The sequence below is a fragment of the Oncorhynchus mykiss genome, chromosome 11, assembly GCF_013265735.2.
Source record: "Oncorhynchus mykiss isolate Arlee chromosome 11, USDA_OmykA_1.1, whole genome shotgun sequence".
In the NCBI taxonomy this organism is placed as follows: Eukaryota; Metazoa; Chordata; class Actinopteri; order Salmoniformes; family Salmonidae; genus Oncorhynchus; species Oncorhynchus mykiss.
Window position 1 is genome coordinate 17,063,432 of NC_048575.1, and position 13,852 is coordinate 17,077,283.

A 13,852-nucleotide genomic window follows, 5' to 3' on the forward strand; every position below is an offset into this window, starting at 1 on the left:
CTATTTGGTTAGGTCAGGGTGTGATTTGGGTTTGTGGTTTGTTTCTATGTTTTGGCGGGTATGGTTCTCAATGAGGGACAGCTGTCTATCATTGTCTCTGATTGGGAATCATACTTAGGCAGACTTTTTTTCCTTTTGGGAGTTGTGGGTATTTGTCTTTGTTTGTGCATGTATAGCCTTACGGAGCTTCACGGTTGTTGTTGTTGTTGTTGTTGTTGTTGTTGTTGTTGTTGTTGTTGTTGTTGTTGTTGTTGTTGACGACGACGACATTTGCAAACAAAGAAAAATGTACGCTCACCGCGCTGCACCTTGGTCCATTCCATACGACAAACGCGTTAGCTAGCTAAGGTTGTAAGAGAGCTTGCTAACACAATTACCCTGGACGTCCAAATGAGGTTGCTTTTAGGAAATGTATGATTACCTTCCTGATTACCATTTGAATAATGAACTGTTTCTTACATGCTGTTCAATTCCGCGGATGTTCAATTCCGCGGACGATCAGTACCTAGCTATCTTGCATACAGGTTTTCAGCTAGTCTGTTAGCTAGCAAATAATGTTTTGGAAAGCAAGTTTGACATTTCGTTCCAAGGCGACGAATGCCACAGTTTTAGTCAGAGATCCTATCTAATTCTTAATTCTATGTTTTTTTTTGTGTGTGTGTGGTACAAACTGGAAGCTAGAAATTGGAAGATTTTCATGAAATGAAGGAAAGCCTGTGGTTTAGAATGTGCCACACTCTTTTATGTGAATAATAAGGATTTGTATTTTAATTCCTAATTATATGGATTGGACCACTAGCCAAAACAAACAATAAAATGCATCCCATGACATTTTTACATGCAAGTTGCACTTGAAGTGGTGGGAATGACTGCACAAACGATAGAGTAGGTAGGTCCTTTATTTGGTTGATGATGACCGTCATACAAAATCAAGAGACTATATTTCATCAGTTAATTACTGCAAATCACATACTGTGGCTTTTTATCAACTGGTTGTTCTGGTCATTTGCCAACATCCTCAACAAGATGTTAGCTTTGCATGCCTTGGCAACACAAAGAACAATTTACATTTCACACAGCAGATGATAATATTTGCCCTGCAGGCTTATTTTGCATGCACTGCTTGTACAGTTAACACTGCTAACACAAAATAACAATTTGCAAAGCTTACTGGCATTTTTAGTGGCTTGGAGACTAATTTTGCATTAAAATAACAACCTGAACATTTTATGAACTGTTTGGTTAGGGATTATTGGTTTACCTTTATATAGGGCAATATACATGTGTGTCATTGTGCTGTTGTGTATTTATTTTACTGTCTGCCTGTCTGAATGTCACCCACACCCACTATTCAATTCTATTCTATTCCGTAGTAATGGTGTGGCTGTGCCTTTAAGAGTTGGCCTGCCTGTCTCCCACAGCAGCACAAGAGGCTCCTGGCATGAGGAGGGTGAGTCATAAACCAAATGAGCTCCACATCATCACCAGCAGACAGAGCGGGGCTTCCTCCACCACAACGACGCCCTGACACAGCACAGCGGCTCGAAACAGCTCACTCTGCACTGCTCTGCACCAAAACACCCAAACGACCTCTAAAAGCATTACAGCACCTCTGGCCCTGCGGGACACTGTCACTACATTGTCAGTGGCCTGCCTGCCCTGAGTGATACAGATTAATCTCAAATAAAGGTTCAAGATTAGGGGATGGGGTGTGCAGATATTTTATAGCTTTTCACTAATGTATTATTAAGGTTTGCAAAGGGACATGCATACAGTAGCCTACATAGACACACACACATGCACACGGTTGATAATATTACTTTAAAATAAAAAAGGACCAGCATTTATCAATGTCATTTTTCTAAAATGGGTCACATTTTGTATGAATACAGTATTTTATTTGAGAGAAAGGAATCACATTTAAGAGAGGGCGAGAGAGAGAGACCATACTTGGGGAGGTTGGACTGCAGTGTGTTGGTGCGTTCACGAACACTGGGAACTATGGAGAAAAAAAGGGCTCATGTCGCGTTCACGTCATGTAAGTTATTTGCGTGGAGCTTCCTGTTGGTTGATTCTGATACATCCCAAGTGGGAAACACGGGTATCATTGTGCTTTCAAGACAACTGGGAACTTGGAAAAAAAGAGGACAAATCATGACTTTAGTGAAATTCAGGTCAGAATGTTGGAGCTGTAGAAAGATGCCAGTTTTTCTGAAGTCGGAGGATTCCTAGTTCCGTGTTCCGAGTTGTCTTGAACGCAACATTAGCAAGAGGGGAAAGACGGAATAGAATGGAAACGTTCCAGGCCGCCTACATGACGCATATTATCATATCGTTAAGTCATATTGCTGGGGTTCTTGCAATGATAAACATTACTTCCGTATTTTGAGATATCTGATACAGATCTGTAATCTCTAAGATCTACATAAATGCAGAACTGGATTCAACAATGTGGTCAATTGCGCAAGGCGTAATACAATTTAGGCTACCTGGAACGCTACTATTGTCCAATCTGTCTGCACGAGGGAATGTCGCTCTGGCTGTCATCCTTCCCTCGAGCTGTCAGTTGACAGTACAACACCGAGCCGAAAGCATCTTAGGAAAGAACACCGTTTTGATAAAACGTAGATTTTAGATTTCTCCTCTTTGGCACTGGAACGGTTGGGCCACTGTCATATTTCGAGGCTGACCAACAAACGCGTAGGAGGGAGAAAAACCAAAAGGACTGAATAGCTAGCTAGTTAGCAAGCTAACGACCGTTAGCTTTGGCCAGTGCTGCCACTGCTCTGCTAAAGCGTTCGGTAGGAGTGTGCAGTACCAGTAGGCAGGCGAGCTGCGTTGGCATTTTAGTGTAGTTGGTTGGAAAAAGATTGCTACGGTTGCATGAACATGTTTCTTTTATTTCACCATTGCGGTGTTAGCTTCCTAAATGTTTTGCCCGGATGCGTCCAGTCAGTTGCTTGGTTAGCCAGAGAGCAATGCTAAGTGACGACGTCGACTCAGTGAGGCTATCGTGTCGGGGGTGAGGAGTTTGAGGAAGGAAGAGGTGACTTACGATGTTGGGGGGAAGTGTTGGGTTAATGAGCTAGTGGTGCGTTAGCTGACAGTGAAGGAAATAACGTTCATATTTTACAATACATTATCAACGACCGTCATTTCGTTAACCAGCTAACTAAAAGATAATGCAAATTAGAGAGGCTAGGTAATACAGAAAATACTGTTGTTTTCGGCTTGCTCGCAAGCTAAATGCAGAGGGAGGGTGATCATTGAGTGGCTACTCTCTCAGCTCCATAAATAACTGTCACTGACTGAGTGATATCCAGCCTATTTCACATAACTAAAGATGGCTACAGCGAGCAGCATTGCCGCATCTATTGCGAGCAAGACGAAGACGAAGAAGAAACACTTCGTGGCTCAGAAAGTGAAGCTTTTCCGAGCCAGTGACCCTCTGCTCAGCGTCCTTATGTGGGGAGTCAACCATTCGGTAAGTCGGTCCATTGGGGTTGGTTGGTGGTGGGCAAATCGATGTTTCATGGCCCTGTAACGCTACTAATAAGTTAAACCTAAAGCTCAGCTAGCTAACAATAGTGTCATCTATGTGTCAGAATGTGGTTGACTTGCCATACTAGAGACTGGCAGGCGCAAATCAGGGATGACTGCTCGCAGTGGTTATTGTCCTGTTAATGCAAATCAGCATCTGGTCACATTAGGCTTGATTTTGAATTGAAGTTTAACGTTTGTTGGCTTTCAATAGAACTTTGGCAGAAATGCAATACTAACTAGGTAGCTAAGTGGGTTCTCTAAGTTATCATGTTGCTGGGCTAGATTGTCAGCCATATGTGTAATTTCTCCAACTCCATGTATTAAGACATACCACACTGCCTGGGGTAAATGTGAATTGCTGATAGACTAATATTATGATAACTGTTTGCATTCTCAATGTGACACTAAGTAGCTTACCCTCTGTGTTTTAGTGTGTGTGTGTGTGTGTGTGTGTGTGTGTGTAGGATAAGCTCTCCGAGCTCCCAGGGTCCAGTGTCATGAGAGCAGATATTTCCATGTCGGAGAGCTTATCATCACTCTCTGTCCCTTCCTCTGTCATTCACTGTACACAGAAGGAAGTCTCAGTCAGAGCCATGTAGCTTAACATTGGCTCACTGTCCCCATGTTTCATTACATAAAATACTAATGATCATTACTAGAATGTTGTTATTGTTTTGGATACAACATTGAAGTTCTAAATCTCAAATGGAGTTTGCTGAAATCTTTAGCATACGTCTGTGGAAGAGTGGCTATGCAAAGAGTGAATGATCACCGTATTCTGGGTATGTCAGCATTACAGTAGATTCTCTCTGCAATGCTACACTGGCTGTTCAAAATAATTGACATTTTTACTCTCTGTATGCCACGTAAAAATATACTGAGGAGTTTTAAATAGTGAGTAGAGGTTATTTAGTAGATGGACATGAAATGATTACTCCAGCCTAGCCAACAGAGTAAACCAGAGATTACATTAAACAGAAAAGAAGTCCAAGAATAAACCTTGGCTGTGTTACTGTAAAGGCGTCCGCATGCTTCTCTGCCGGAACAGTTTGGTAGAGTTTGTGCATATATTATGACATTTTGTGACATTTTTGTTTGTTTTGGACGTCAGTGATTTTTCTTTTTTTCCCGACTGTTCAGACTCAAATTGTTCAGCATGCAAGCCAAAGTTTTGCGCCGAAGTCTACGCCCCTTCGTCGGTGATTGGTCAACAGTAGCGATTCTTCAATAAAGTCTTTGTTGCCATTCAAAGAGAGATGATTCATCATCATGCACGCTTTTTAATTGAAAGATACTGCACCAAACATCTTAGCTAGATGTAAAATTGCGCAACTAAGATCTCTTCAGAATAAATGTCAAAATGAATGACCGAATTATTAAGTTATCTAAAATTAATTCAGACTATTTTGAGGAAGTTTATACTGGCTACAGTGTCGCAAAATGGACAAACAGTACTATTGCCACTTTTTTGTCGTTTTTCAAATTGTAATTTTCTTTCATCATTTTTTTTGTTGTTATTTCCAAAAATGTTTCACCTCGTTTTCTCCCCAATTTTATGAGGGTAGTTAGTCTTGTCCCATCGCTGCAACTCCCATACGGACTTGGGAAAGCCGAAGTCAAGAGCCATTCGTCCTCCAAAACACGACCCTACCAAGCCGCTCTGATTCTTGACACACTGCTCGCTAAACCCGGAAGCCAGGCGCACCAATGTGTCAGAGGAAATGCTGACGACCGACTTTAGCGTGCATGTGCCCGGGCGCCACAAGGAATCGCTAGAGCACGATGGGATAAGGACATCCCAGCTGCGACACAGCCCGGGATCTAACCCGGATCTGTAGTGAAGACTCTAGCACTACGATGCAGTGCCTAACACCGCTGCGCCATTCGGAAGGCCCCAAACAAAGGCCTTTTTAAGGGAAAATGCAAGCACATTCCTTCAGTTCAGCTAGCTGAGTTCGGCTAGGCGCCAGCCAAACGGAAGCATGCTGACGCCTTAACAGTGAAGTGTTGGCCAGACACAGTGGTGGTCTCGCTATCTTTCTAGTGGTCCATGTGGTGGTCCTCTACTGTTCCAGACAGATGTTGAGCCCCCCCACCCCCCTCAGTTGTTCTCCCTCATTCACTCTGCATCAGAGGCTGGTCAGCCCAGCTCAAACTTCTATAATAAAACAGTCTCTTTTGGTGCAGGGTTACTAATGTGAATGAGAAGAGGGGACACACACACACACACACACACTCTCTCTCTCATGGAAAGAGCCATGATTGTGCTATGCTCTCCACTGCACAGGGCCTAAGGGCAATTACATGGTAATGGAATTATGCTGAGACTCAGATTTTTCCCTTTAAAATGTATACCAAACAAAAAATATTGATTTTAAAAGTTTAACCACCCATAAAATGTATGCACAAGGACTACTTTTAACAATTTACACAGAACATTTTACGGAAACATTTACAGGAAGAACTGTACAGATATGGGGCAGCAGGTAGCCTAGTGGTTAGAGTGTTGGGCCAGTAAACGAAAGGTTGCTAGATGGAATCCCTGAGCTGACAAGGTAAAAATCTGTCATTTTGCCCCTGAACAAGGCAGTTAACCCACTAGGCCGTCATTGTAAATAATAATTTGTTCTTAACTGACTAACTTAACTAATATTACAAAAATACATTTGGGAACAGAATAAAACTGAGGGAGATTTTACCGTAATTCTGTTACCAAACTTTGCATCTTTATAGTTTTTCTAGTAAATGTTTTTATTTTATTACTGTGTAAATTGTTCAAAGTAGTCATTGTGCAAAAAAATCTGCATTTCAGCATAATTCTGTTCCCATGGAATTGCCCCTAACTAATGTCGGTGTTAAGCCAGGGAGGGGAACCAAGGAAGGTTACACAATAAGTGTGTCACGACCACAACAGCCTAGCCTAGATGGTATTCTATCCCAGTGGTAGTTTACTGCATGTGACGTTGTGACCACACCTGTGACAGGAATACTTCTATTAGCTCCCAGAGAGTTAATGCCCTAGGCTTTAGCTCAGTGGGCTAATGTGGTCCACTTTAGTCACACAGACAGTATGTGTTTGATTCCCGGCTAGTGTGGCGTAGCCTGCATGTTCAAACTTCTCAGGGTGACGGATAACTATGTTTTATGCGTGAAGCTGCTTGCTTTACAGTTTAACTCCTCATGGTCGCAATGACTTTCTCTTTCTTGCAGACTTGCAACAAGCTCTAAATTGGTCAGTTAGTGAGGGCGATAGTTAGAAATAGAAAGCCTGCTGATTGTGTTTGAGCTGATGTCTATGCCCCAGGTTAGAGTAGGGTTCAGATGTAATGTCTGCTAGCGACGGAACACTGGAATGGAATGGGGAGAGGGGGAGGCCTGACAATGTGGTCCACCAGTAGAACTGTGCAGAGGCAAGACACACGCACACACACTAAGGCAGGCAACTAAACAGAACCCTTATCTCCTCAGGGACACATGAATCAAACCCATCCACTCACTAGCACTTCCTGGAAACTCACCAGCTCACTGCATTCCTGCAGCTCTAGTATCATGGGAAACCAGTGACAGAACTAGACAATTCAACTGTTAGTCACTAGACGGCCATGGTAGAGAGGACGGAGAGAAGTCACTAGATTACCTGGCTAGAGAACTTTTCTTGATTTGCGGCAGCACCTCTACTGTAGTTTGAGCACATTTAATTTGTGATTTTTAAAGCGCTAGCCTCCGCTGTGCCTCGGTCCTTCCAGCTGTGTGATTGGTGGTAGTGCATGAGTGACAGCAGCTAGACATCTCTGTCTATAATCCTTAATCTTCTCGTGTGGCGAGATAACTAACTCAGTCTGACAGCCAAAGCCTCACAGACATCCCTACTGTCTTAAGGCCTTGAGGATATAGAACTTAGCTTAGAGAGAGACACTGACTGTTGACACGTAGCTCAGCTGTACAACAGGGACCTGTAGTGCTCCATCCATGGACAGAAGCTCTCTAGAATGTCTGTACAAATCTCTGGTGAATCATCATACATACAGAGGTTGGCTCTAATAGGCACATTGTAGACATGTACTATTTCAGTGATAATTTGACATGTAGTAGCATTATACATTATAAATCAGTGAAAGACTAGAGGAATGTACAGTCACTCAGAAACCAAGCAGACGAAGTGAGAGAATGTATGTGGTGTGCTGTAATGCTTGGAACATTAAAAATCAAATCACATACACATATTTAGCAGATGTTATTGCGAGTGTAGCGAAACATGATCAAAGTATTCCCCCTCTCTCTGAGCCAGTGACTGTCTGGGTCTGTGTGTTGCGTAAGAGGCTGTTTCTATTAATAGCCACAGGAGTGACCTGCAACTAATATGTGGTGAATATGGGTGAAGAACAGAATAGATGGGATCTCAAAGTACCTGGAGTCCCTGGGGACCAGACAAGCACATCCACTGTGTGTGTGCATGTGGTCTCTCAGACAGGCTTCCGCAGCATATGACTGTAGCTTGCCATACAACAGAAGTAAATATAATGCGTCATGTCTGAGGAGACGATGACATTGCATGACATTGATGTAAACTGAATATAGCTTAAACTGTGGATCAGCAATTGTAACAATAACGCTTCTCCCATGTTTTGGTAAGAAGCTGAGGGAAGGGGCTGGAGAAATGTAACCTTTTGAACTAAGCTCAAGGCATTTATAAGTCTTCATACATATAATTCATTTAAGTCTAAAAATGGACGTCACAACTGCTGATTGCCACATTAAGCCACCAACAGTAGATATTAAAACTGCAGCACACGTGTGCCCTCGTTGCCCTGCATGGCTATCAATGTGTGTACAGTAGGCCCCATGAGAAGAGAAGCGAATAGAGTGCGTGTGTACGTTCCCTATCATAGCTCGGCCCTAGTGGTGTGTGCTCATTTAACCCTCTGCTGTGAAGGGGAAATGAGGGAGTAATGAGAGAGATGGAGAGAATGAGGTGAGAGTAGCCTGCTAAATTAGCAATGTTTTAATAAGAACAGCTACTGTAGGGCTTCTGACCCTCTGAAACAGAAAGGGTTCCTTCCTTATAGCCTCACGGGATTAGCCTAGCTAGCAGTTAGCTTAGTTTAGCTGGCAGGACCCTCATACTCCCCTAGCCAATACAGACCTTTCTCCTCACTCACATCATATCAGCCAGGAACTAATAAAACAGATGTACTCTATTGCTAATATGATTTATACCTCTACTGAGTAATCTAGTTAATCATGGAGTGATAAGAGCAGGGCAGGTTCCTTGTATTCAAGTTATTAACATTGTGATGGGGCTCCCGAGTGGCGCAGCGGTCTAAGGCACTGCATCTCAGTGCTAGAGGCATCACTACAGAGCCTGGTTTGAATCCAGGCTGTATCACAGCCGGCCGTGATTGGTATTCCCATAGGGCGGCACACCTCCGGGTTAGGGTTTGGCCGGAGTAGGGCGTCATTGTAAATATGAATTTGTTCAACTTGCCTAGTTTAAATAAAGGTAATAAAAATAATAAACTGGTCATGTTGACTGGTGATTGTCTATATAGGGCCTATGCTGTCTACAGCCTGTGATGATGAATAGGCTAATGTACAGTAGAGGCTGATGAGGTAGTGGTCCCATTGTTTAAAGGCCAACCAGGTCCCCTGGTTTCTATACAGTTGTAATCCGCGACCTTTATAGCCTCATTATCTTGGCTACTCCCTAAACATGTCTGGTGAATTGACCATTCAAGTTTCTCTGCATGTGACATTTTAGTCACATGTTTTTTTTTTTCCCACACACTCAAAGAAATCATACCACCAACAAAGCTTTAAAGTTAGACTCAGCCATATGACATCATCATAGACTGCGAGGTCCGGATTTTATTTAGGTGGTGGGTGTGGCAGTGAGAGTGGTTGGCACGGCTGAAATTTAGAGAGAATTTTAGAGGCCCCCCATCTTGGCGGTGTAGACATGTTTGCATTTCAAACACTTAGGCGGCTCGCCCAAGACTTTTATATGCAGGAAAAAAGAAAAAGAAAATCTAATCATTGGTGCATACCTGAACCATGACAGTAGTGTCACAAAGGGCTCTGATTTCCTTTAAAAGTACAGTAGGCATAGATATATGAATAGGGAACAGACCATGAAATGGTGTTAGTGGGGTGTGTATATCTTATGTAACTGAGGGTGTAATTAGTATGATAGTGTGAAATTGGTCCTGATTTGATTTATTGCAGGCAGTCAGTCAGAGAGAATTAGGCTACACCCCCATGAAAGGCTACTACTAATACAGTACAACCACACACAGGGTTAATAATTTCATATATTACATTTGTAAAATGCTTTTCATTATACAGAATAATCTCAAAGTGCATATAAAAAACTATACACAGAAACTGACATAAAGAACACCACTGACGCTACAAGAGACGAGGACACCAAGGAGCACAGCTATCAACAGAAAGCCTTCCTAAAGAACAAGTTCTTCAGGCCCTTTTTTAAGGAGCCCCGAGTCTGTGGTGCCTTCAGGTAGGGCTGGGCGATATGGCCTAAAAACATTTTTTTCTTCAGATTTATGGGGCGATTCGAGATCTTGATTTTCAAACAGTCAGCAATAATCCTAATAAATTCAGGGCTTGTAAAGTTATACCTAAGTTAAACGTAAGCCTTCCACAACCATAAGACCCAGAGGGGTTGGGTTAAAATGCGGAAGACTAGGTATCCCCCTTTCCTTTCCCTGTTCACTAGACAATTATTTAATCAAAATAGTTTAACCTGGTTTTTTGCAATCACTAATCTGGGTTTCAAGTGTATTCATGACAATGCCCTTTTTTGTTACAAATGTAACCATTTAGGGGTTAAGAGCGTTGCTTCAATAAACAAAATTGCTCGTTCGAATCCCTGAGCCAACTAGGTAAAAAAAAAAATCTGTTGATGTGCCTTGAGCAAGGCACTTAACCCTAATTGCTCCTGTAAGTCGCTCTGGATATGAGCATCTGCTAAATAACAAATACAAAATAAAAACATTATGCACATTCAGTAATAATGACTAATTTCTTGTGACAGGCATTTGGCTATAGAAAATGAACACCGGTCTAATATAAACATTCTCTCAAGTATAAACCCACATGCTAGTGAGTAGCCTGCTAATCTCCATATGTCAAGTTTAGCCAACTTGGATCTTTTTGTTACTAGCTAACAAGGCAGAACAGTTGAATTGTTTTGAACGCACCATGCTGTCTGTCTCCAACTGTTTGAACAGCATGTTAGCCTGTCCACTTTGTTCAGATGTTGGAATAAAGTCTCCTTCCTTATTTATCAGAATGAGAACGAGTTGCCAATTCCTTATTTTGTGTTTTTATGCTTATTGCGCATTTATAAAACACAGACTAGACAGCTAGTATAACAGTCTTTGGCTAAAATGCTGCTAGCGGTACTTGGTACCGCAATGCCGCATACAACAAACTGAGCTTTCATTTTCCAGACTCAGTGTTCATTGATACTTTCATTTTAGTAGTGTCAGTAGAAAGTTCAACTTCTCCTCTATTACAGTAAAATAATGTCTCCATGTGTTTCTGTGTCCATATGACCCATTCTGTTGGACCAAACATCAAATGCAAATAGCGAGTTGAAACCGCATGTCAGAGAGGAAGACGTGATCTCTCATCTTTGTTGTCAGTGGCATGTGTAAACCAGAGAAAGAGGCGACACGTGAGGTTTCACTCTGGCAAAAATCTGGCAAATAAGCCCAATGGGTTTATTTTGGACCTAAGCTTGTCTCCTGACTTCCTGCCTTTGGGAGAAAGACTCCCATTGTTCAGGCGGAGACATGTGCATCTCGTCATTATATACAGATCTCTGGTGTAAATGGGAAGGCGCACAGAAGGAGCGAAGGAGACAAGACCAAAAAGAAGACAAGTGAACATAAAACGCTTTTAAAAAAACAACTGAATTCTTGCGATGCAGGCATTTGGAATATTGCGCAAAAACATTCATTTGAATTAATTCGATATATCGCCCAGCCCTATCTTCAGGTGGTCCGGGAGGGGATTCTAGATGCTGGGGGAGGTTTAAGCTGTAAGCACATTTTTGCCAAGCAGCCCAGCTTGTTTCAGGGGGCGTGGAGAAGCAGTGCCTGACTTGAGGCTGCAGGTGGGCTTATGGGGTTTAGGGAGACCGATAATTGAATTCTACACTAAACGCAATGATGCGTGTTTCTCTTCACATGATGGTGACTGAAATGAGACTAACGGGCTGAATTGTTAACCACCACAAGGCCTGGGTTGTCTGTCTTCTTTGAGATGTTATGGTTGGGGGGTGCAGAAGACCGATTGAACAGGATTTACCCTATTGGATTTACCCCAGTGGTGGAAATACTGCTAACTGTGCATTCTGCATCTTTTCATGGGCCTGATTTGTACACAATTGACCCGTGAAATGTGCTGGATCTCTATGTGCTTAATGTCAACTAGCCTTGACTGGTGTCATCCAGGTTTAGAGCAGTATATCTCTGTTAGTGCTACTAGTAGAGATGACATACCAGGTACATTTACTAAATCTGTCCATTATAGTCAAACAAACATCAAATCAGTCACTAAGCATTAAGCACCAACTGCTATTGTAGGCCTATGTACTGTGGCTGTACCATAAAAATGTCTAGCCTACAAGCTCTGTTTGAGTATAGACTGGTTGTACTTGTTAAATCTACCATACATGTAACAACATGTTATCTTGACTTAAGTACCAGTGATCTGTCAGCAGGTACACCAGCCAGCTGTCTGTCAGTCAGGGCGGTGTTTCTGTCAGAGAACGGTGTTTCTGTCAGAGAACAGTGTTTCTGTCAGAGAACGGTGTGTTTCTGTCAGAGAACGGTGTGTTTCTGTCTGTCAGAGAACGGTGTGTGTCTGTCTGTCAGAGAACGGTGTGTGTCTGTCTGTCAGAGAACGGTGTGTGTCTGTCTGTCAGAGAACGGTGTGTGTCTGTCTGTCAGAGAACGGTGTGTGTCTGTCTGTCAGAGAACGGTGTGTGTCTGTCTGTCAGAGAACGGTGTGTTTCTGTCAGAGAACGGTGTGTTTCTGTCAGAGAACGGTGTGTGTCTGTCTGTCAGAGAACGGTGTGTGTCTCTCTGTCAGAGAACGGTGTGTGTCTCTCTGTCAGAGAACGGTGTGTGTCTGTCTGTCAGAGAACGGTGTGTGTCTGTCTGTCAGAGAACGGTGTTGGTCAGAGAACGGTGTGTTTCTGTCAGAGAACGGTGTGTGTCTGTCTGTCAGAGAACGGTGTCTGTCTGTCAGAGACCGGTGTGTGTCTGTCTGTCAGAGACCGGTGTGTGTCTGCCTGTCAGAGACCGGTGTGTGTCTGCCTGTCAGAGACCGGTGTGTGTCTGCCTGTCAGAGAACGGTGTGTGTCTGCCTGTCTGAGAACGGTGTGTGTCTGCCTGTCTGAGAACGGTGTGTGTCTGCCTGTCTGAGAACAGTCTGTCTCAGAGAACGGTGTAATGAGAAATTAGGCTCCCTGTGCTGAGTTCCTCTCCCACTTCCTGTCCACTGGGGCCACGGAGCATGCTCACTCTGCTCCGTGGCGGAAACCCCAGACTCCGTCACCAAGGCAACGAAGAACAGGAAGTGGAACTGTGAAAGTTGGCCAGGCTGAGATAGAGAGAGCGTGCTGCAGAGAGATAAGAGCCATCATCAAAGGAGAAGGAGATTAAACACAACATAAACATGAGAGCTCCACTCTGCACCACTCAGCTTCACTCCGAGGTGATAAGAACAGGCCAAGGAACACAGTGACTAGAATAATAGAATGCATCCCAAATGGCACCCTATTTCCTTTATAGTGCACTACTCTTGGACCCTGGTTTAAAGTGTACTATAAAGGGAATAGGGTGCCATTTGGAACACATCCTGTTGGGGTATTCAAAACCTGGAGGTCCAGGAAATGCTGTTCTATGTGGTTCTCTTCATTCTGGGTTAAATCCTGCCTGCCTGACTGAACATATGAATGCACCATGATATAATTAGACAGAGAGACTAGTAATCCTGCTTCCTTCAGGGGAGATGTTTGTATTCTGTCACTGTCAACCCCCCTAATACATTGCTGCTGCTGCCTGCCTCTGTGCTGTCCTCCTGAAGGTTGGCCCTGTGTGTGTGTGAGGGGGGGGACTGAATGAATGACTGACTACTTTCACAGAGGTCATGTCTCTCATCTCCCCTCTGATGACAAGGGAGAGCATCACCTGCTTTGCATGTGTATTTGATCAGTTACAGGAATGAGAATGAAGTGTAGGTGTGTGTGTAGGGGCATTGTCGTCTTTCCTGCCTTTGT

At 43.2% G+C, this 13,852-nt stretch overlaps 1 protein-coding gene across 3 annotated transcripts in view; it reads left to right on the top strand.

Moving 5' to 3' along the window:
- Nucleotides 1-2,452: 2,452 nt before the first annotated feature.
- Nucleotides 2,453-13,852, top strand: part of pip4k2aa (phosphatidylinositol-5-phosphate 4-kinase, type II, alpha a) — a 43,029-nt gene continuing 31,629 nt past the window's right edge. The window contains exon 1 of one of the 3 annotated variants that reach the window (XM_036935074.1): nt 2,453-3,484. In XM_036935074.1, coding sequence (XP_036790969.1) covers nt 3,344-3,484 — 141 coding nt within the window. In that variant the 5' untranslated portion in view covers nt 2,453-3,343. The remainder of the gene's footprint in view (nt 3,485-13,852) is intronic. The other 2 variants (XM_036935075.1, XM_036935076.1) reach the window with 2 other exon arrangements.